Raw genomic sequence first — 19,339 nt, 5'->3', positions numbered from 1 at the left:
ATTTATTTCCACCATCTGCCTCGACAGTCAGAACCATTTCTCGCTTAACACATACCTGAGTTTCAGGTACAATGGGCCCGTCCTCAAGTGAACTTCGGTAAAACGTGGACAGCGGGGAGGCGACGATGACGGGACTGGGGCGGATGAAGCCGCTCAGGTCACAGCTTGGGATGTCGTTCTCCTCCTAGAGTTGACAGACGAAACCAGTCAGATCTGCTCACTCATTTCTCTTTTGGGAAATTTCAAGTGCCACCAGGTTCATGGTGAGCACCATTTAATTACAACTCAAGCAAATAAAGCATTCAATGGAAAATGTCATCCTTCAGCATCACACCGCAGATGAATTGCTGCTTTTGGAACCAGGTGTCACCACTCACCTTCTTCATGACCAGCGTGTCCATCACATAAAAGACGTTCCACGGTACCCACACAGTCCTGTACTGTGTGAGGAACGGCGCACGCTCAAAGCTGAGCGTTAAAGATGCCCCTCCGTTGGCCAGGAGATCAAACCTGCAAGGACATCAAAGCCAAGCAAGACTTTATCAAAAGGCCGTCACCTGCTAATGTCCTTTTCCTACAGATACACAAACTCGATGAGCTGTTCACACGACATGAAAACATAAGCACCGTTTTATGGTTGATGAAAAAAAAATAGAGTGGCATTCTGTGTCATCCAGTCCCTACAGGCAAGCAGGCGGGCTTCAGTGTCTCAGGCATTACACGATCCAGTTTTTCTGGCACGAGGATGGAAATTGCAAAATCCTAATGCCGTAGTCACAACTGTCCTTAAGGGGGGATACAGGTTGTCTGCATGTAAAACATGGGCAAATCTGCACAGGGCTAGCACAAAATATCAAAGTCATAGACCACTCAGTGTGTCGGTACCACAAACATGTTCAAGCACATTTTTTTCTAAGGGTATATTGCGACTGACAGATAGTCGTGAAAAGGGTCAGTGAAGTTACATTCACACCTGGCGTGTGATGAGCGTTAAGGAATGCGAGTTATGCTGTTTTTAACTGCGTGTTCACTTTGCGGCGTTCACACAAGAACAGCACCAGACAACCAGGGAGTGGCAGGAGGAGCTTCTGATTTTGTTTTTCTACTGTTTACTAGCACATGCCCGCCACCTACAGCTGGAAGAGGCTTGATGCTAAATACCAAAGCGCTGTAAATCTCCCAAATCTTGCCCCAGGGCTTTTCCTTTAACAGCTCTATTCCGATATATGAAAGACTCTGTGTCACGGAATTCATGCCCGGCAGGAATAAACAAAATTATTATGTTTGTTATGTTTGTATCATGTTTACAACGGTTGGCCCTCATGTGTATAGAAAAGGACACTATCCACACTTCACTACTAAATCTGACTCCCTGAATGGTCAAAGTTCAGCATTTTGGCGTTCAAGCAGTCGAAAGTCCAGCTAGCTGTTCAATGAATGCCTAGTATTTACGTAGAGCCAGAGAACAGGATTAAAAACCTACATAGCAACACATGAACATGAGGGTTTTGAACCCCGCAAAACAGGTTTTTGGGCATTTACAAAGACTTTTTCATTGAAAGTTGTCACTTGAATGAGAGTTGATGCGACCGGGGTGAATGTAGCTTTAGGGGGAAGACGTAATGCGGGTGTATCAGAAAGATTTTCCATCTTTTCAATTCCCCCAAATCCTGCAGACTGCGGGAAGGTTACTGTTAGTGCTGTTCACGTGATAAGTGTCATTTGTGTGAGGACCCTATAGGCCCTTATGTATCATGTGCACGCCCCGTGAGTGCCTTATTAGTGCATGCTCAGTAAGGGGCCAGTACCTGCACCTTACTAACAACTAGTGTGGCGTGAGGATACCCTACATCACCTGTACGACATAAGAGCAACCAACTGACTTTACGATACACACGCATGAAAATCCCATGTTTCATTTTCATGTCATCCATTATGTGCAGGTCTCAAGGGAACTGCGAGACAAGATTCTCCTCCCTACGACCCTCCAGGGACCCAGACAACCCAAAAACCTGGAGCACCCGTTTGGATCAACCACCCGTACGGGCGCATGTGACCAAAGCTTAACTCCTAGCCACAAATCACCAACATAAATCTCATTTGTAGCTTAATCACAGATGTTAGGAAAAGCTAGTGTCTTGAAATTGTTTCTCTATTCTTACCACCAGCATCACTTCATCGTTCTGAGTAACACAATTCTGCTTCTTGCCAAATCAAATGAAACTTTATTTATAAAGCACTTTTCCTATAAAAACATAAAACAAAGTACTTGTAAGCAGAGAAAGCACAGATGCATTCAAATAGGATCCCAATCATAATTTGGCTAACAATTTCAGTTATTTTTCTCGTCTTCTTTTCCCCAACAACAATGCTGTGATCGTGAGAAAGCAACACTTTTTTTGCTTGACAGACAGCTGCTTGTTAAGCTTCAGGCACTTTGAACACAGTTTGAGTGTAAATCTACAGACTTGGACTGTAATCACCACACATCACGCACACTTGATGAGTAGCACATCTGGCTTGACACACTGTTATTGTTCTGCTACACTTTAAAGTGTCACACTTGATTGTATCGACTCAGCCAAGTGAGCAGAAATGGTGCAAGCAGCAGCAGCAGCAGCAGCAGCTCCTCTGCGGTGAGCTGATACATTCAGCGTTCAGCTGGTCGGCCATGTGGTTTGGGCGGCTGTCATCGGACAAAAAGAGTTGTGAGCTACCACGCAGCAGAGGCAGGCACGAGTGAGAGGACTCGGCAATTTTAATAACCCTGAGCAAACATTCACGCTGATGGATGCGTACATTTCCGTTTTTTTATATGTTTATTATAGCGGCTTCCTCTGAGATGTGACACGATGTGGGTGGCACCAGAAACTGGCCTAGACTACATACAAACTAACACAGCGGCTCCTCTTTCAGTGATGCAGTTTTTGTCAAACTCAATAACTAAATATTCAAACAACAGGAGATTCCTGCCTTAAGTAGTGATGTACATACAGTATTTTACAAGATGACAAGTTTTCTGCCTCAGTCAGAACTGTCCTTACAGTAATGAAAAATGGGCCACCCTGCACACGCAGGTGGCCCACAACAAATGTCAAGATCATAGACCACTCTGAAAATAAACATACATACTTTTATACCGGCATGCTGCAGGTGACAGGTTGTTGTAAACACTTAAAACACAAAACACTGACCTAAAATCGATCCAGGACATCTAAAAATTGTTACCAGTGTGACTTAGAGATAAATACCTGGTACTGAACAGTGCAGATATAGTTTTCCATATTCCTTGGATTTCTCGCAAGATAATCAAGTGTAAATTAAATGTGTGGACAAACAAAAAAGGTAAACAAGAGTTATTGACAAATCCATTAACATTTTATTTTTATAAAGTTTGGCCCACTGTTGTTTTTCTACATCAAAAATAATAAAAATGGAACATTATTAAAACATGTCTTGGTTGTTTTTACATTATAGGAAATAAAAACCTCTCGTGTCTCCATTCAAATGGTATTTTACAAGATTGATTATCAATTTATTTAATTTTAAAATGATATTTTAACGGTATAGATCTATTTGATTAACAAATTACCTCAGAAAGATCAATCTGGTTGGTTCAATTCATTGATCAATGGTTAGTTTAGTACACATGATTAGTTTAACAAATCGAATGTCACCTAAGTGTGTACTGTAGGCACTGCTGCAAAAATCTCTACTTATAATTATAAAATAATGAAACTGTTAAGAGAATGGCCTCTTCTTACAAAAGGAGTTTGATCATTCTGTGTGATTTCTTAATGTGTCGTTAACAATTGTAGCTTTAAAAACACAACACATTAAATCAAATGCATTGCAATGCACTTACACAGGTATGACATTGGTATGTTCCATTTGCATGACATCAATTGAGGGGGCCGAATGAGTCACAAGAGAACTGCGAGACACACCTGCGCTCCCCTTAGGGATGCCACTACTCCTCTATCCGACCCTCCACGGGCCCGACAACCCAAAAAACACCCGCTCGGGTCAACCTCCTGTGCGAGAGCATGTGACTAAGGCATGAGGTTATGACATAATACGAAAGGATGAAACATTGGCTAAAGTTTTTTCAGCATTAAAAGTTTCATAAGTCTCTTCCGCAAAAACCATGTGAACTAAGATGCAGAAAAACAAACTGAGCACCACCTCAACTAACCCGATGCTGGCTGACTCGTTCAGGATAAAAACCGATGAAACCTCTGTCCCTGTGTCAGTCTAAATGAGATACGTGTATTACAAGCAGCTCACCTCTTCAAAAAAATATGTAAGTAAGCAGTTAATGCACAGCATCAGAGTTTCAGAAAGAGTAGGTAGACAGCAGTCAGTATTGGGTACATACATGCCATCCTTCCGCGTTATGGTGTATCCGTGGTCGGGGTAGTGGACAAATGTCACGTTGACTCCAATCAGAGGTGTTCCATCAGAGGTGAGCACCTGGCCTCGGATTATCGACACCAAGCTGGGGAAACACAGGCGGTGGAGAGTGTGAGGTTTTTCATAAAAAACAAAGACGCTGCAGCATCAAGACAGAAAAAGTCTTCATCGTTGACCAACTACTTAGGACAGAAAACATAGGATAAACTGTTCTTTGTCGAATCTTTAGCAGAACCCTTTCATTAGTGCTCACACAACAGAGGCACTATCAGTGCTCATTTTATGACTTTTATATTTTCATATGCTGCTTTACACTTCTGTCAACTTTTTGCCCTTTTCCTGATACAGAAAAAGCCGTTTCTATCAATTCAATACAAAAGGTTGGCTCTAAGCATCATTTTTAAAGAACAAAAAGTTGCCTTTGTTCTGTTTTCACCAAGACGGAATATTAATACCTTAAATACCTAACATGACATGGTTTAAGTTTAATTATTGATCCTGTTGATGCATTTAAAGTTCCATTCCTATCATCTTTAGATATATTTTAGATTATTTTTAAAGCGTTATAATTGGTTTTTAAATTAGGATTATGGTGTTTTTGTTAAAATAAAAAAAACAGTTGTTTTCTAAAACATAGTTTCTGCAGAGTGGCAGGAGTTCATTAGAAATGAACTGTTGGCATAGAGTAGGCCCGCCCTAACTTCCCATCATCCCTTTGCTCTCCGGCTACTTTACAACCCCTCAAAACCCCAAACTGACATTACTGGTGTAAAATGAATAAAGTTTGGCCTCGATTACAAAAGGGGTTTATTCAAATATACCTCTGGTGTGTCAGAAGATTCATAACCCCTGTTGTTAAAGTAAAATATGTCCAACACAAGAGGCCTTCAGCTCTCATCAGTTTGCTCAGCTGTTGGACAGTACAGATTAAAAAAAAAGAGAGAGCTCTGACAAAAGGTTTTTATGGTGAATTTAATCCTAAAAAATGACTTAAAAGCATTTCTACACGCGTCTCTCTAGCTGCTGCTCACACTGATACTTAAATGATTAAAAACAAACCTGATCTAGAAAAACAATGAATTTATGCAGATTTTTTTACCTCTACAGATGTGTTTTTATGCCACTGTATGCGCAAAAATACTAATTCATACAGACTGACTTCCCTTTTCCAGGGAGTGCCATGGAGTTAAGAACAGCCGTAATGTTCCTCCAGTTTTTATGAACATTTAGGGGAAAAATGGAATCTACGCCATTAGATTTTTTTCTTTTTTATGTGCCATTTTAACTAACCTGCCTCTCTCACTCATTTCCCCTCACTATTACACACACACATACACACATAAATCCATTTTATTATGAGGTTGGAGGCCCAGTCTATTATGGAAATGGTGGACATTTCTGTGGCCCTCTGCTGTTATGAAACATTCATTCTGGCATAAAAAGTGACAAAAGGGAAACGGTTGCACAGGACAGCCACCGTAACTCTTTCTTGTAAGCAGCACTAACTTGCACTCTTCTGCTCAGCGACCAACCTTTTCTCTCCATATTTTCTTTCTTTTTTAAGGGGGAATGTGAGCACAAAAAGCTTCTGGAAAGAAACTGGGGAAAAAACAACTCGTAAAGATGTGGGTGAACCCCTAATTTGTTTTTAAAATGTAGATTTAGTTTGAATATACTGTAAATTTTTAAGGAAAATTGTCATTTGCACACAAAATAAACCTTAATAATATAAATTAAAAAATAAATAAATATATATATATATATATATATATATATATATATATATATTTAAATTGCCGCCGGCCAATCGTCATCCTCGCCATGATTGGCGTGGCTTAATTGAGACACAGAACGACCAATTCAACATCCTCTGATACATGCAATACTCAAGTGTTTTCCTGATTAACTGAGTGCCACTCTCCACTAACAGATATAAGGTTAACTACAGAAAAGTGTGAACGTCGCTGCAAATGCGCCTTATTTCTTTCTACTTGACTGGTCACAGGTCAGTCAATCTGAAAGAACGTCAAACAGAACACATACAAAGTTTTCTCGTGTTGGCGCCGCTGTCATGATAGCTAAAAACACGTGGCTACCATTCCACAAGCAATGAATGGAAAAATAACAGAGGAAATTTTTGGCACGTTATAACTTTGTGTTAATCTAAAGCTTTTTACTTGAATTCAAATTAATTGTCTGTATCTCAAATACTGTGCTAGACGTACTGTATGAAAGCAGAAGTTGCACCAGTTGGGAAATAATTTTTAACTTACCGGATGATACAACTACATTTATTATTAATTACATTAAACACAAAAAGTAAATCTTCGTGCAGAGATTGACAATTTCCAGGTTGCACAATTTTCATTATTTTCATCTAACCACAAAGAAAAGGACGCAATGTCCATCAAGGTTGAAAAATAAATGAAGCAGGACGATAGCATCAGCAATTACTTTTTTGTTTATTTGCGTCCCATAAACAAACATTTATTTTTTGATTCTGGATGTCTCTCCGTGCAGACACCGGTTTGAGATCTGGGCTCCGAAGCCTGTCGGTGTTGACGCTGGGTGACAAACAGTGCGTACCAGAGGAATAACACAAACAGACACACAACCAGACATGCCCAGATTAACAGCCAATTTCAACCCAGCAATTAAGCAAGTGTTTGAGCTTTTCACTGTTAGAGAAACTCAAATGAGCAACGGGAGAGAGAACCAAGGATTCCACCATAAAGACAGGGTTATGGGGAGGATTATGATAACAAAAGTTAACACAAGGAATTCCTACAGATGCTGAATGACTACATTTATTCTGAAGACAAACAGAGAAAGACGGGATTACCTTTTATTGAACGGGCTGTCTCCACTGATGACGTGAGTAGATTCAGGGCCCACCAGAAAATGAATGCGCTGAAAGAACGACCTGGCAGCCTGAAGTAGATAAAGAAGATACACACTGGAGATAGATTCTAGCTTTCTGATTTGGTAAAAAAAAATCCACGTCTCCATTGTCACTTTCTTTTTTTTTTTCGTACAGCTTACCTGCTGAGGAGCTAGAGAGGATGGAGACTGGCTCAAAACCTCTGCCGGGTCAGGTGACCCTTTGCAGTACTGCTGGTTCTGGCAGGACGGCTGCAGACAGCAATCTGGATCCATGCAGTCAGCCAAACCATCTGAAAAAAGAAGAATGATTACGCTGATAAAGTGTCTGATCTGAAAATAGACACCAAATGACAGGTGACTCTTCAAGGAACAAGGGACTTAAAGGGTCTAAGAATTTCATCTTAATTAGAATAAAACATAAATATATCAAAACATAAAGGTAAATGTTGTTTGTTGTGTTGAAGCTCCTTCATGTCCCAGTCTTGTCTGTGCCTCAATAGCCAAAGAAATCCAACTGAATAGCCATTTCAGTCCGTGCAATAGAAATGCAAAGCTGAATTTAAAACATTAAATCTGCAGATCAAATTGATTTTCTTTCAGAAAATCCAATGTCCCATTCATCAATTTACGTAACTTATTTCTTGCATTTTTCAGACCCAAAAAAAATTATTTCTGCTATTCTTTACTCATTTTATTATGTTCCAACTTTTTTTGGGAAAAAAAAGTATCTTTCTTATTTATTTGATCAATTAATTGATGTTTGATCCAATCATAATCCAATCTATAGTTTAGCAGAGCAGGCTGCAGCCTCCCCATGCCAGCTGCTCTCCCTTCTGGCCCCTCCAGCCCCTGGAGGTCCTGCCTCAGACTGGCAACCTGTCCAGGATGTGCACCGCCTTTGCCCAACAGTAGCCAGGACAGGCTCCAGCAACCCCGTGACCCCGAAAGTGACATAGTGGGTTAAGAAAATAGATAGATGGAAAAATCAAAAACCGGTGTCATTTTCCAGGACAAAGTCTCTGCAGAGCGCCCGGCGTTCATCAGAAAACCGCTTCTGAGTTGTGGGCAGGAATGTGACGAGGAGCAACCCCGCCCCCCTTTCCCTTCCCGTGGTAGAGTGGAGCGGAGCAGGGAGCTTGCAGCCCGTCCAACATATTTTTGACATCACAAAAAAGCTCTTTTTCAAACAGAGTTTGTTGGTCTGCTCCTGATTCACAACAAATTTAAATCAAAAAATAATTAGAAACGCAATTTTGAGCCTAATTTTCTTCATATATGTCATCCATCATGGGAAAAAATGCCTGTCAAAAACACAATTTTCATCGTAGTGGGTTTTCAAAAATCTTCAGGAAACAGATTCACGTGGAACAACAGAACATTGTAGATTGACTCTGATTTTTCTAAAGGTAGCTAAGAGAAAAATAAAAAAGGGAAGTGGTGGGATTCATTTAAGGGGTGCGCATTTGTTTGGTGCGACCGAAAAGAACCCAGTCCAAAGGGACGAAGAGCTGCTGGGTACATGATGAGATGCGGGAATGAAAGGGGGAGAACCAAATGGAAATAAGAGGAGACGATGAAAAATAAGAAGAATGTGGAGACAGATGGAGAGAGGATGGAGAGAGTATTCTGGGTAATAAAATTTTCTGCTACCACTTGTCTCTTATTGTTAAAAAACAGTGTACATCTGGTGAACAGGCATCGGGGACTGACGTTAAATTCACACACACCCCCACACACAAAGGTTCACACTTATTTTTGCTTCTCTGCTGTCTTCTGTTCTGCTGCCCATATTTCCAGTTAACCACAGCTCCATTAAACCAAGTCCAGGAGAATTATTCCAAAAGCAACTTTGCTCCCCAAACTCCCCCAATGTCTTTTTCTTCTGTTCCAATATTTTGGTTTTCCCTGCGGAAACACGCCGAAGCAGATTTGTTTGCGCTCCTTGCGGTGGAATCAGAGTCCTCCTTTGCTCTGCAGCCTCCAGTTTAAAAGCCCAAGCGGAGCTGCTCAAAGATGAACGTTTTGACAACATATCAGCTTCGCTGTCACATCAAGGAGCAGCAGAAATGTTCTGCCTTGGTTCGGCAGCTGCACTTTTTAAGTGCATTAACTTTACACCCGCAGCAGGTAGACGGAGTCTCGCGGCATCTGTGATGTTTCTTAAACGAGGTAAAATGTCACACGCTTCAATCCACGTTTCCAAAGGTAGATTTTGACTTCTGTAAGACGTATTTACTGGTTCTGTGTGGGCTTCAGAGGGAAGCGTTGCCCTCAGGATCCCGCTGGACAGGAATTAGATCGCATTCAATTATGTGGATTGCACTTAGGTGATGGAGGATTTAATGGGGTCAACACAAGTACACAAGGTGGACGAAAACAACCACAACTTTTTCAATAAAAACATCAAATGGGCTTTACATGTACAGAATACTGGTTATTTCATTCATTGTGTTTGTACACAATGATACAGATGACATTTTTTTCTTTGCAAGCTCGAGACATTGTGGAAAAAAACCGTATGAATTATGATTATAAATAAAAATAACCAATGTCTAAGTTGACTTTTCATGTAAATGTCCAAGACTGTGTGTGTGTGAAGACATGATTTGATTTTCTTCTACGGTCTAAATTAAACTACATTAAGCTGATTTAGTGGCAGATTTGAAACACAACTGAATCACACTGGCGCCATGGTGGGCTGCCAGTTACAATAGCTTCGTGTTATCTAAGTTGTTTGTTTTTTTCAGAGTTAACCTGTTTTTGACAGACATGGATTTGTTTTTGTTGCTATTTTGGAATATTTTCCACCACTTTTTGGGTCTGGAGCGGTCTGCGGGTGAATCGTTTACACGATCAGGTGTTGTCGATTGGCAGACAACAAAGCGACCGGAGCCTTGGGAGAGGCAGAGGAGGGTTCCTCCAGAGTTAGCAGGACTTATTTATGGCGGAGCAGGTAGGCGGGTGGATGCAATGACCGGAACAGGAAGAGCATTGTCAAACTGGTGCAGAGATACAACTCTGGGACGTCCCCTTGAGTCTGTGACTATGGTGGGTAAAAGGAGGATGTTATGGAAACTGGAATTCATCATGGACAACCTCTTCATCCTCATCATCGTCATCCTATGCACGAGACCACTTTGGAGTTCCTTCAGTCAGAGACTTCGACACCTCAGGAGCGTTTTCTCAGATTAGTTGCTTCTAACCTATTGGACTCAACAAAGCCTCAGAGACTTCTTCTTTCTCTTTCGGCTTTTCCCATCAGGGGTCGCCACAGTGAATCATCCTTTTCCACCTCACTCTATCATGGACATCTTCTACCCTAACATTAGCCAACTTCATGTCCTCTGTTAAGACATCCATGTATCTCCTCTTTGGCCGTCCTCTTGCCCTCCGGCCAGGCAGCTCCATCTCCAACATCCTTCTACCAAATATCCACTATCCTTCCTCTGAACATGTCCAAACCATCTCAGTCTGGCTTCTCTGACTTTGTCGCTAACACAGGCAACATGAGCCGTCCCTCTGATGTACTCGTTCCTTATCCTGTCTAACCTGGTCACTCCTAAAGAGAACCTCATCATCTTCATCTCCGCTACCTCCATCTCAGCCTCTTGTCTCTGTCTCACTGCTACCGTCTCTAACCCATAGAGCAGAGCTGGTCTCACCACTGTCTTGTACACCTTTCCTTTGAGTCTTGCTGACACTCTTCTGTCACACAACACTCCTGACACTTTCCTCCACCCACTCCAACCTGCCTGCACTCGCCTCTTCACCTCTTTTCCACACTCCCCATCACACTGAATTGTTGACCCCAAGTACCTAAACTCCTGCACCTTCTTCACCTCAGCCCCCCTCGTTCAGACACATGTATTCTGTGTTACTACGACTGACCTTCATGCCTCTTCTTTCCAGACCACCTCTCTTGCTGTTCCTCCACCTGCTCTCTACTCTCACTGCAAATTACAATGTCATCGGCAAACATCATTGTCCAGGGAGATTCCTGTCTTACCTCGTCTGTCAGCCTGTCCATCAACAAAGCCTCAGAGACAATAATTATTAATTTTATTAATTTATGAATTTAAGTGTTTTTTGTGTTATTTATTTACTATCTGTCTACTGTTTCTAATAGAGATATTGTAACAAGATAAGTTCCCCTTTGTGGAATCGTTCTATTCTATTCAATTCTATTCTATATTATTGTTAGGGTTGTGTATCACTGACAATGTAAGATTTTTTTCATGGTTTTTAATTTAAATTTAATTTCAAACTTTCTTTAACCTTAAAAACTGGATATAAACTGAACCAATGTGTAGCTAAATTAAAATGGTAATTTTTTTCTAAAAAAATAACTAACTAGATGTTTCTTTCTGGAAAAAAACATCAAGAAATTGCTTTAACCCTCAAACAAACCCGCAAAGAATATAATCAGTGAAAACATTTTTTTCCCCATTGCTTAAAGACTTGGGTAACTCGTACACACAATCCATGTTTTTCTAAATATATTTTTTTAAATGTGCTCCACCGATTCGGTTTAGTTAAAGAGGAAATAATTCATAGCTTTTTATGAATCAATTTTAAGTTGTATAGGAGAAGATCAATTCTTCCACTTTCGGCTTCTCCCATCAGGGGTCGCCACAGCGAACGAGTCGCATGGTGAATTTGGCAATGTTTTACGCCGGATGCCCTTCCTGACGCAACCTTCTCAAACCGGGCTTGGAACCGGCAGAGGTAGAGAAGGGAACAGGGAGCAGCCCGGAGTCGAACCTGGGTTTCACGGACGGAAGGCGCCGCAAACCAGCACGAGCTAAACTGGCTCCTAGGAGAAGATCAATTCAAATAGTTGAATTGATTTCCTAAGCCCTAATGGTGAGGATGAGTTTTTCTTCTTGAAAACATTCATTTATTTGTCAGGTAGGTCAAATATAACCGGTTCAAAATATAGGATAATGGGAAAATGTTTTAGCTTTAAGAAATATCAAGTGCTGGGCTTAAAAACATTTTTTTTGGTGCATACAACTCTCCTAACAGTTTTTATAAATATTGAGAGTGAAGCAGAGGTAGTGGGATGAAAGCCATGCTTTACTTGACTAAAGCAGAGAAGACAGGCGGGTTCTAGCAGCAATGAGGCTGCAGCTCTGCTTGTCCTGCCCGTTTTCCCTTACAGCCTGAACAAATGAATTAAAGTGGTCTATGTTTGAGCTACAGAGAGACACTTCCACAGCAGGGGAAGCTCGTGGATTTGTGCAGAAGTGTAGAGCTGGCTTGGAATACCAAAATGTATGTGTAAACACGCTTATAAATCACACCAGCCTTACCTCCTTCATTGTCCTTGCCGTCGGTACAAAGAGTTTCCATGGGAACATGACAGCCAGCCCCTCTCCATCCTGACTGGCAGATGCAGTGCCACCCGCTGGCTTCCAAAGTGCACCGCCCGTTGTTGTTGCAGAGACCTGGACAACCCTCTGGACAAAGAGGACACAGACGGCAGGATTGGAGACAGTGGAGCTACGGGACTCAGAGGGACAGGGACATGCAAAGCCAACTTTGTGTGGAGTGGGAATCAGTTGACAAAAAGTCTTGAAGTTAGGTGACATTCATTTCCTACTGGAGCGCTGACATCTGTTTATTTTATTTAAGAATTTAGATAAGATATGCCTTTACTTTCACAGTCCGCAATGAGATTAAAAGTTGTTTTTGTTTATTGTAAGATTGTTATGAAGAAAGATGTCTTTTTTTTTAAATAAAGAAGTAAAGTATCAAAAGCATCTTGAGACTGTAATTCTCAGATGGCAGACATCAACAATGGAGTTAGCAGCCTCTTAACTCCGTCCCAGAGGGCCGTTGGATTTTTAAAAGGTTCTTTAACGGATTTACTAACAGCAGAGTGGCTTTGTTCAACACAATAAAGTCATTTATTACATCAAAAACGGGATGAATCAGAACAAAAAATGTAAGTGAGGTCTGGAAATAAAAGCATAATCCATACTTGTGTCTGGACAAACTCATTTATGCCACTTTGGCTTTTAAGGAAAGAAGGGAGGACATCCCATGTAATAGGTTCCCATATGGGCTGGTTCTTACAGTCTTAAAGAAAGATAACACAATGAAAAAAAAAAAGAAAACAAAAAAACAAACTGAATAAAATGTTCATTGAAAGCCTCCGGGCAGCAATGGCTGTTATGTTGACATAAATGCTTCCTAAATTGATGCATATCTGATCAATTAGACTGTCTGATTAAAAAGGAAACAGCTTATTAGTTCAGTCACAACATGAGGCAGAACTGCAGTTTTCCTCTCTGTGTGAACACAGCGTGAAATGACGAATGTTTCCCCCCTAAAGATGTAAAAACAGCCAACTTTGTGGGGATGTTAAATTTAAACCAGACTAAGTTTCTTCTGATCATTTCTTAGACTTTAGATCTTGGAGATGACATCACAGGACACATAAATCTACAGATAAGTTAGGAAGCTTGTTTTCATCTAAAAAAAAGAAATCCAGGAGACGAGTTTTCCCTCTAAAGTGTCAGAATTTTAAGAGATTTGTAAGTCAGCAGCTTCAGTATGAAAAACCAGACCTGACTTCAAAAACCCAGTGTGGTTAAATACTGAAGTGTAAAAAGTCACTGTGTGTGATGAACCTCTCTTCAGTGAGACTGAAAGACCGATCAACAAATATGACAGATCAGTACATAAACCCACAATTAAAGAGACAAAGACTGAGACAGACAGTCTGCCTTTGGTGAAATGCACTTGTGTTGTAATTTCACATGAACCTCCGACATCAGCTTTTCTTTATCATTTTTGTCATCTGTGATATAAAAGAAAGTGTTTGTTGTGAATAAAATAAAAGATATCGATAGACAAAGTGATGGAAGAAACAAAAGAAGTTTTAAAGACCCACTCCGATCATCATTTGAGCTGTTTTTAAAGCCTTCCTAGTGGTTCTTAGTTACCGTATGTTCTGCACTAAAAGTTGAACATAAAAGCCTAATTTTTTCAAAAAAAAAAGAAAAAAGAAATCAGTTTATAATCCAGATAGGTGGATTAAGTAAGGGTTAATGGCCGACGAAGTGTGCATTATCACTTTTATTGCACGTTGTGGAAGCCGGTGTGCGTTAAAAAGTGATACTGCACACTTCGATGGCCATTAACCCCCTTATACCATGGTCACTTACAAAAGAAATATTAACCAGTTTTTAGTCCTTAATTCTTGTTTTTTTCTTGTTGACCTCTTACCGATTGTTTTTGTCCAGATGATGAAGTAAATGGTAAATGGCGTATACTTATATAGCGCCTTTCTTCCTACAAGGACAAAGCGCTTTACAGTCACAGACCCATTCACCCAGTCACACACACATTCACTCACACATTCACACACTGGTGCCGGCTCCGCTGCTAAACACAGGCGCCTGCCTACCACCAGAGGCAAGGTGGGGTTCAGTGTCTTGCACAAGGACACTTCAACTCATGGGCTTGCAAGGCGGGAATCGAACCTGCAATCTTACGATCATGGGTCGACCGCCCTACCGCTGCACCACGGCCGCCCCAAAAGACAACAGCTAATGGTTGTTTTAAAGAAGCCGGAGCAGTGATACAGAAGATTTAAGATAGGTGACCGGAACTTCTTTTTGGGGCGTGCGGTTATCCCTTTTTAACGCACACCCAGCAGCCAATCAGAATAGAGTATTCACCTGGACCATGATATAAGCTGTGTTTACTGATGTCAAAGCGATGTTGAGAGGAACATGAGCTCTGTCAAAATGATTAATTAAGGTTGGGTATTATGGTAAATATGCTAACACAGCTAACGTGTAGTGGAGTCAGACTGTGTTGCTAACAAGGTTGGGAGTTAGAGCTTTTGTTTTAGCGGTATTAGTCTGTTATGTTATGTGTTGCAAACAAAGTTGAAGGTTACAGGTATTGAGAAGATGCTAACACAGCTAAGGCTTCTAATGTGGCTAATGTATCTAGCGTGGCTAATAAATAGCATGTTATAAAAAAGTTGTAGAATTCCTGTGAATTCAGTTAATAAAGTATTACTAATGGATGGACTTATTTCTGACTCTTTTGTCTCTCTTTATGCACCTGACAGTTTTGGGGCAAAAGTGTGAAAATAGACCTTTCATTAACTGTGTTCCCTATAGTGCTAAAAATACAGTAGGATTATGCGGTTTTTAACCAAAATCGAAATGTCGTTTACTAGGATGGTTTCTGCAAAGCGGGAGTAGTTCATTCGAAATTCGCCTCTCAAGTGTGGGCGGGGACTGTCGGTGTGGAGCGATCCCAACCCCACTCCCTGTCACCCCCTAGTTTACGGACTCTCCCGCCAGCTTACAGCCCCTTACAGCCTCAACCTAACATTAGCAGGCAACAAAAACGGACAGCAATATCGGAGCTAAATACATGGATCTAGTCGTCTACAAGTTAATTGTAATTTTGTTTATATATGTCCTCTATCATCAGAAAAATGCCACAAGAACTCCAAAAAAATAAGAACAGGATTTTCATCAGAGTGGGTCTTTAAATAAAACATTTTAAGGATTGAAGATTTTAACTGATCGAACTTGCAGGAACTGCTTGTTCAATTCAAAAGGAAGTTTGAATTATTTACTAGAAAATGGCTCTACTGGTAAAATCCATGTGAAAACACAACATTCAAACAAGAAGACATGAGCACAAAGTATAGGGAGGACGGGGAGGTTTGCACTGTGCGCCTCCAAAGACTATACTTTATACCTCTGGGTGGCATTCCTCAATCACAGAATAGACAGTGATATTGGCAATAATACAGACTGGTCAATAAAGTGATTGTCAGACCAAAGCAAAGCCCAGCTGGAGTGACAGAACAAGATCTGGAAGCAGAAGTGGAGGTGAGGAGAGGGAGGACAGAGAGTCCAGGCAGACAGAAAACAGAGGGAGAGCAGCTGGCTACAAAAACGCACAGAGATATCAGGCTTGTGGATGCAGGACAGAACAGAAGTCACACACCTTTGCTTTTGTGAATGAGTGCTTCTTTGTCTGTGTGTTCTGTTTGCTTTTAGGGTGCATATTCAACATTATCGTCTATGTTTGTGTGTGAATCAGCAACAAGGACAGGCGTGATGGAACCACAAGAAAAAAGTTTTAAAGAAAAAAAAAGCAGAAATAGAATAATAAGACGATAAGACAAATAACCAGATACACTAAGCGCTAAGAAAGACTCCAACATGTGAAGTGGAACAAAACAAGTCCAAACCAAAATAAAAAGTAAAGATACTGGAAAACTTAAATGAAATGGAATGAATCAGAAGTAAAAGTAAAACAATGTGAAGTCGTATTCTGGGACAGTGAGGCCTTTTTTACATCTTTGTCTGGAATTACCTTTATATCCTGAGAATAGGAGAGGGCAAGAGGGAGAGAGGGAGGAAAATTAGGGAAAAAAGTAAAGTGAAAACAAAGCAGCACTGCCAAATATATTATCTGTGATGGAAAGATGAAAGATGGCAGCCAAAGGAGGTAGGAAAAAGGAAGGAAGAGCTGGGGGTTAAATCAAGTGGATGGAAAAAGTACAGACATAGCAGTTAATGAATTCAGATCTGTCTTAGTTTACACTTTGAAGCTAAAAAAAACCCCAGAAAAACAGAAGTATATGTGTAAAAACTGTAACAGACTGCAGTTTATTTAAAAAAAAAAGTTAAACCATCTGTTAAATAAAAAGCAATTAGAGTCAAATTACCTTTGAAATGGCTAAAAGTATAAATTTTATGTTAAAGCTGCCACAAATAATTCAAGCGGCCGTGACTGAGGCTCCAGCTTTGCTGCACTTCCTCTGATCACCACTAAATGTTGTGAAGTCTGATAAAATTGTAACATATGTGGTTTTTTTTCATATGTATGTACCAGCAGTTTAACTTCAATGTCAATAGAAACCGAAAGAGTTCATCTAAATTCTAAAAAAAAAAAAAATTCAATAAACCTTTGCAGCTGCTGCTCTAAAGGCAAATGAATCAGAGGAGTGAGCCACTCTGAGTGTTTTCATGTCACATTTGTGCACTCCAGAGATCTAGATCTAGACTGAAAGTGTGATATTTTGAATTATAATAGACTGTAAGCTTTGTTATCTCTCTTGACCTTCAAAATAAAACAGTTTCAGTTGTGGTTCGTCCTAAATATCCAACTTAGAATGTTTTTTTAAAACTGGAAATTGAACATGAAACTTCAGAAGCGCAAAGCTAACAGAACAGCTGAGCTGTTTTTTGTTTTATATCTCTGATCATTGGACTTTAACCATTTTTTAACCATCAATGATTTAACATAGAAAAGCCCAAATGAAGCTGTTGGGCATTACTCACAAATTTTGTTTAAAACCCCTAAACAACATTTTTGACACCTTTACCACATTTACAGATGAGACAGTTTCCTATTTTCCTATGATTTCTGCTTCTTTGTGGAGGTGCAAAGCGCCAACATGCTTTGGTTAATTTAACCATTTACACCACCAGAGTTCCCTAAGTGACAAAGATCTTTGCGTTTTTAGATGAACCGGCATTTGTTTGTTTAGTTAGAACCAGATTTCAGGTTAGTTTTCACAACTGTCTAATTGAGCGGACTCTCCGAGGCATGCAAAAAAATAACAAATCTAATGAGGTGTGGCGTGAATTAAATTAGGGCTAAAAAGGAAGATAAAAATCTAGATCTGAAAATCTATCTAAAAGTGACTTCCTTCCTGGGCGTGGCCAGCTAATCAACTGGAGCCCATAAAGGGGGTGGGGGGGTGGGGGCTAACTTTCAAATTTGCTGTTACGTCCCCCTCTCTACATCCACATCAAGGGTGGATACACGGAGTGTACCATCTTCTTGAGAGGAGGGGTGTTAATCACTGTGACAATGTTCCCTATGGCTGAGCTGCTCCTGTTATAAATAGATTTTACTGTTTCCTAACATTAGAACCAAGCCATAGGTTTGTTTTATGAGTTTCTATTTTAAATACAGTTTCGTACCAGTAATCAGTGTGTGTGGGGTCATGGTGTGTGTCAACAGAGGGCACCGGAGGGGCAAAGGGGTGGGTTGGTTTTTAATTTAAATTTTGATGGCTGCCTTTTTTTTTTAATGTCTGTTTGTTTTTAACTGTTAAGCTGCTCAAAGCATGATAAGCAATTTTTTTTTTGATAGATTGATCTTGAAGTTTCATCTAATTATCAGATAACTGTTGGATTATTTGATCACTTGAGAAATCTGATGATGATTGGATAATTGGAAACCGTCTCACTGTAAACATGAAGAGGCCATAATTAAACCCCCGAGATGACTGATGGCATCTCGATAAAAATGAAATTTTTATTTAGTTATAGAAAATATTAGCATCTAAAGAAAGCTATCTTTTACTAGATTTGCTTTGTGGCCATTTTGTCTTCTGTTTCAGTTTTAAAAAACAAAATCATTTGTATGATAACATTACTACATGTACTTTTCTAATATTGTCATACCATTGTATTTGTTTATTAAATGTTTTTTTTTTTGCCAAACAGCCACACCGTCCTTTTTTCTTCTGCAGTTTTTCGTTTATTGATGATGTTTTGGAAAGATCTGTAGAAAACCGAACGCGCTGCAGCCGCTTATGCCGTGATAAGACTGACCTCCCACAAATGTGTTTTTGTTTTGCACAGATTGAAATTTTATTGCTATCACTCCAAAAAGGTGAAAACATATTTTTAATCTCTTTTTGAAAGCCACAGGCTGATTGAGCCAGTTTTTTTTTCATGTTCTCCCAAAGTGCAATTTATTTTTGATATTTAATTTTGAAAGCCTGTTGGAGCAGCGTAGTGACAAAAGCGACACAATACAAGTTTAAAAAGTTCACTTTCACGTTGACAGAACAAATGGCTTAAAGAGATAGAAAAAATGATTGTCGCAATCTTGATGGCCTTTGTTGTTTTAGCTTGAACTTTTTGAAGTTTTCTTTTATGAGAAAATAGAAAAGTTTTAAAAACATTGTATTTAAATTCATCTAATCCTGGTAAATCCCTGTCAGTCAGAATTGTTTTTTTCTTTTTCCTGCATGTATGCT

General features: G+C 40.0%; 1 protein-coding gene across 19 annotated transcripts in view; it reads right to left on the bottom strand.

Annotated features, from left to right (window-relative positions):
• tenm3 (teneurin transmembrane protein 3) overlaps positions 1–19,339 on the bottom strand; it is a 709,086-nt gene that overhangs the window by 54,569 nt on the left and 635,178 nt on the right. For all 19 annotated transcript variants that reach the window (XM_078946824.1, XM_078946819.1, XM_078946845.1 and 16 more), the window contains 6 exons: positions 12,609–12,755; positions 7,456–7,586; positions 7,256–7,344; positions 4,379–4,498; positions 378–510; positions 56–184 (listed from right to left, as the gene is read on the bottom strand). In XM_078946824.1, the coding sequence (XP_078802950.1) occupies positions 56–184; positions 378–510; positions 4,379–4,498; positions 7,256–7,344; positions 7,456–7,586; positions 12,609–12,755 (749 nt within the window). The remainder of the gene's footprint in view (positions 1–55; positions 185–377; positions 511–4,378; positions 4,499–7,255; positions 7,345–7,455; positions 7,587–12,608; positions 12,756–19,339) is intronic.

Source organism: Oryzias latipes, chromosome 1 (genome assembly GCF_053564925.1).
Source record: "Oryzias latipes strain Hd-rR chromosome 1, Olatipes_Hd-rR_3.1".
NCBI lineage: Eukaryota > Metazoa > Chordata > Actinopteri > Beloniformes > Adrianichthyidae > Oryzias > Oryzias latipes.
This window is presented reverse-complemented; position numbering and strand designations above follow the sequence as displayed.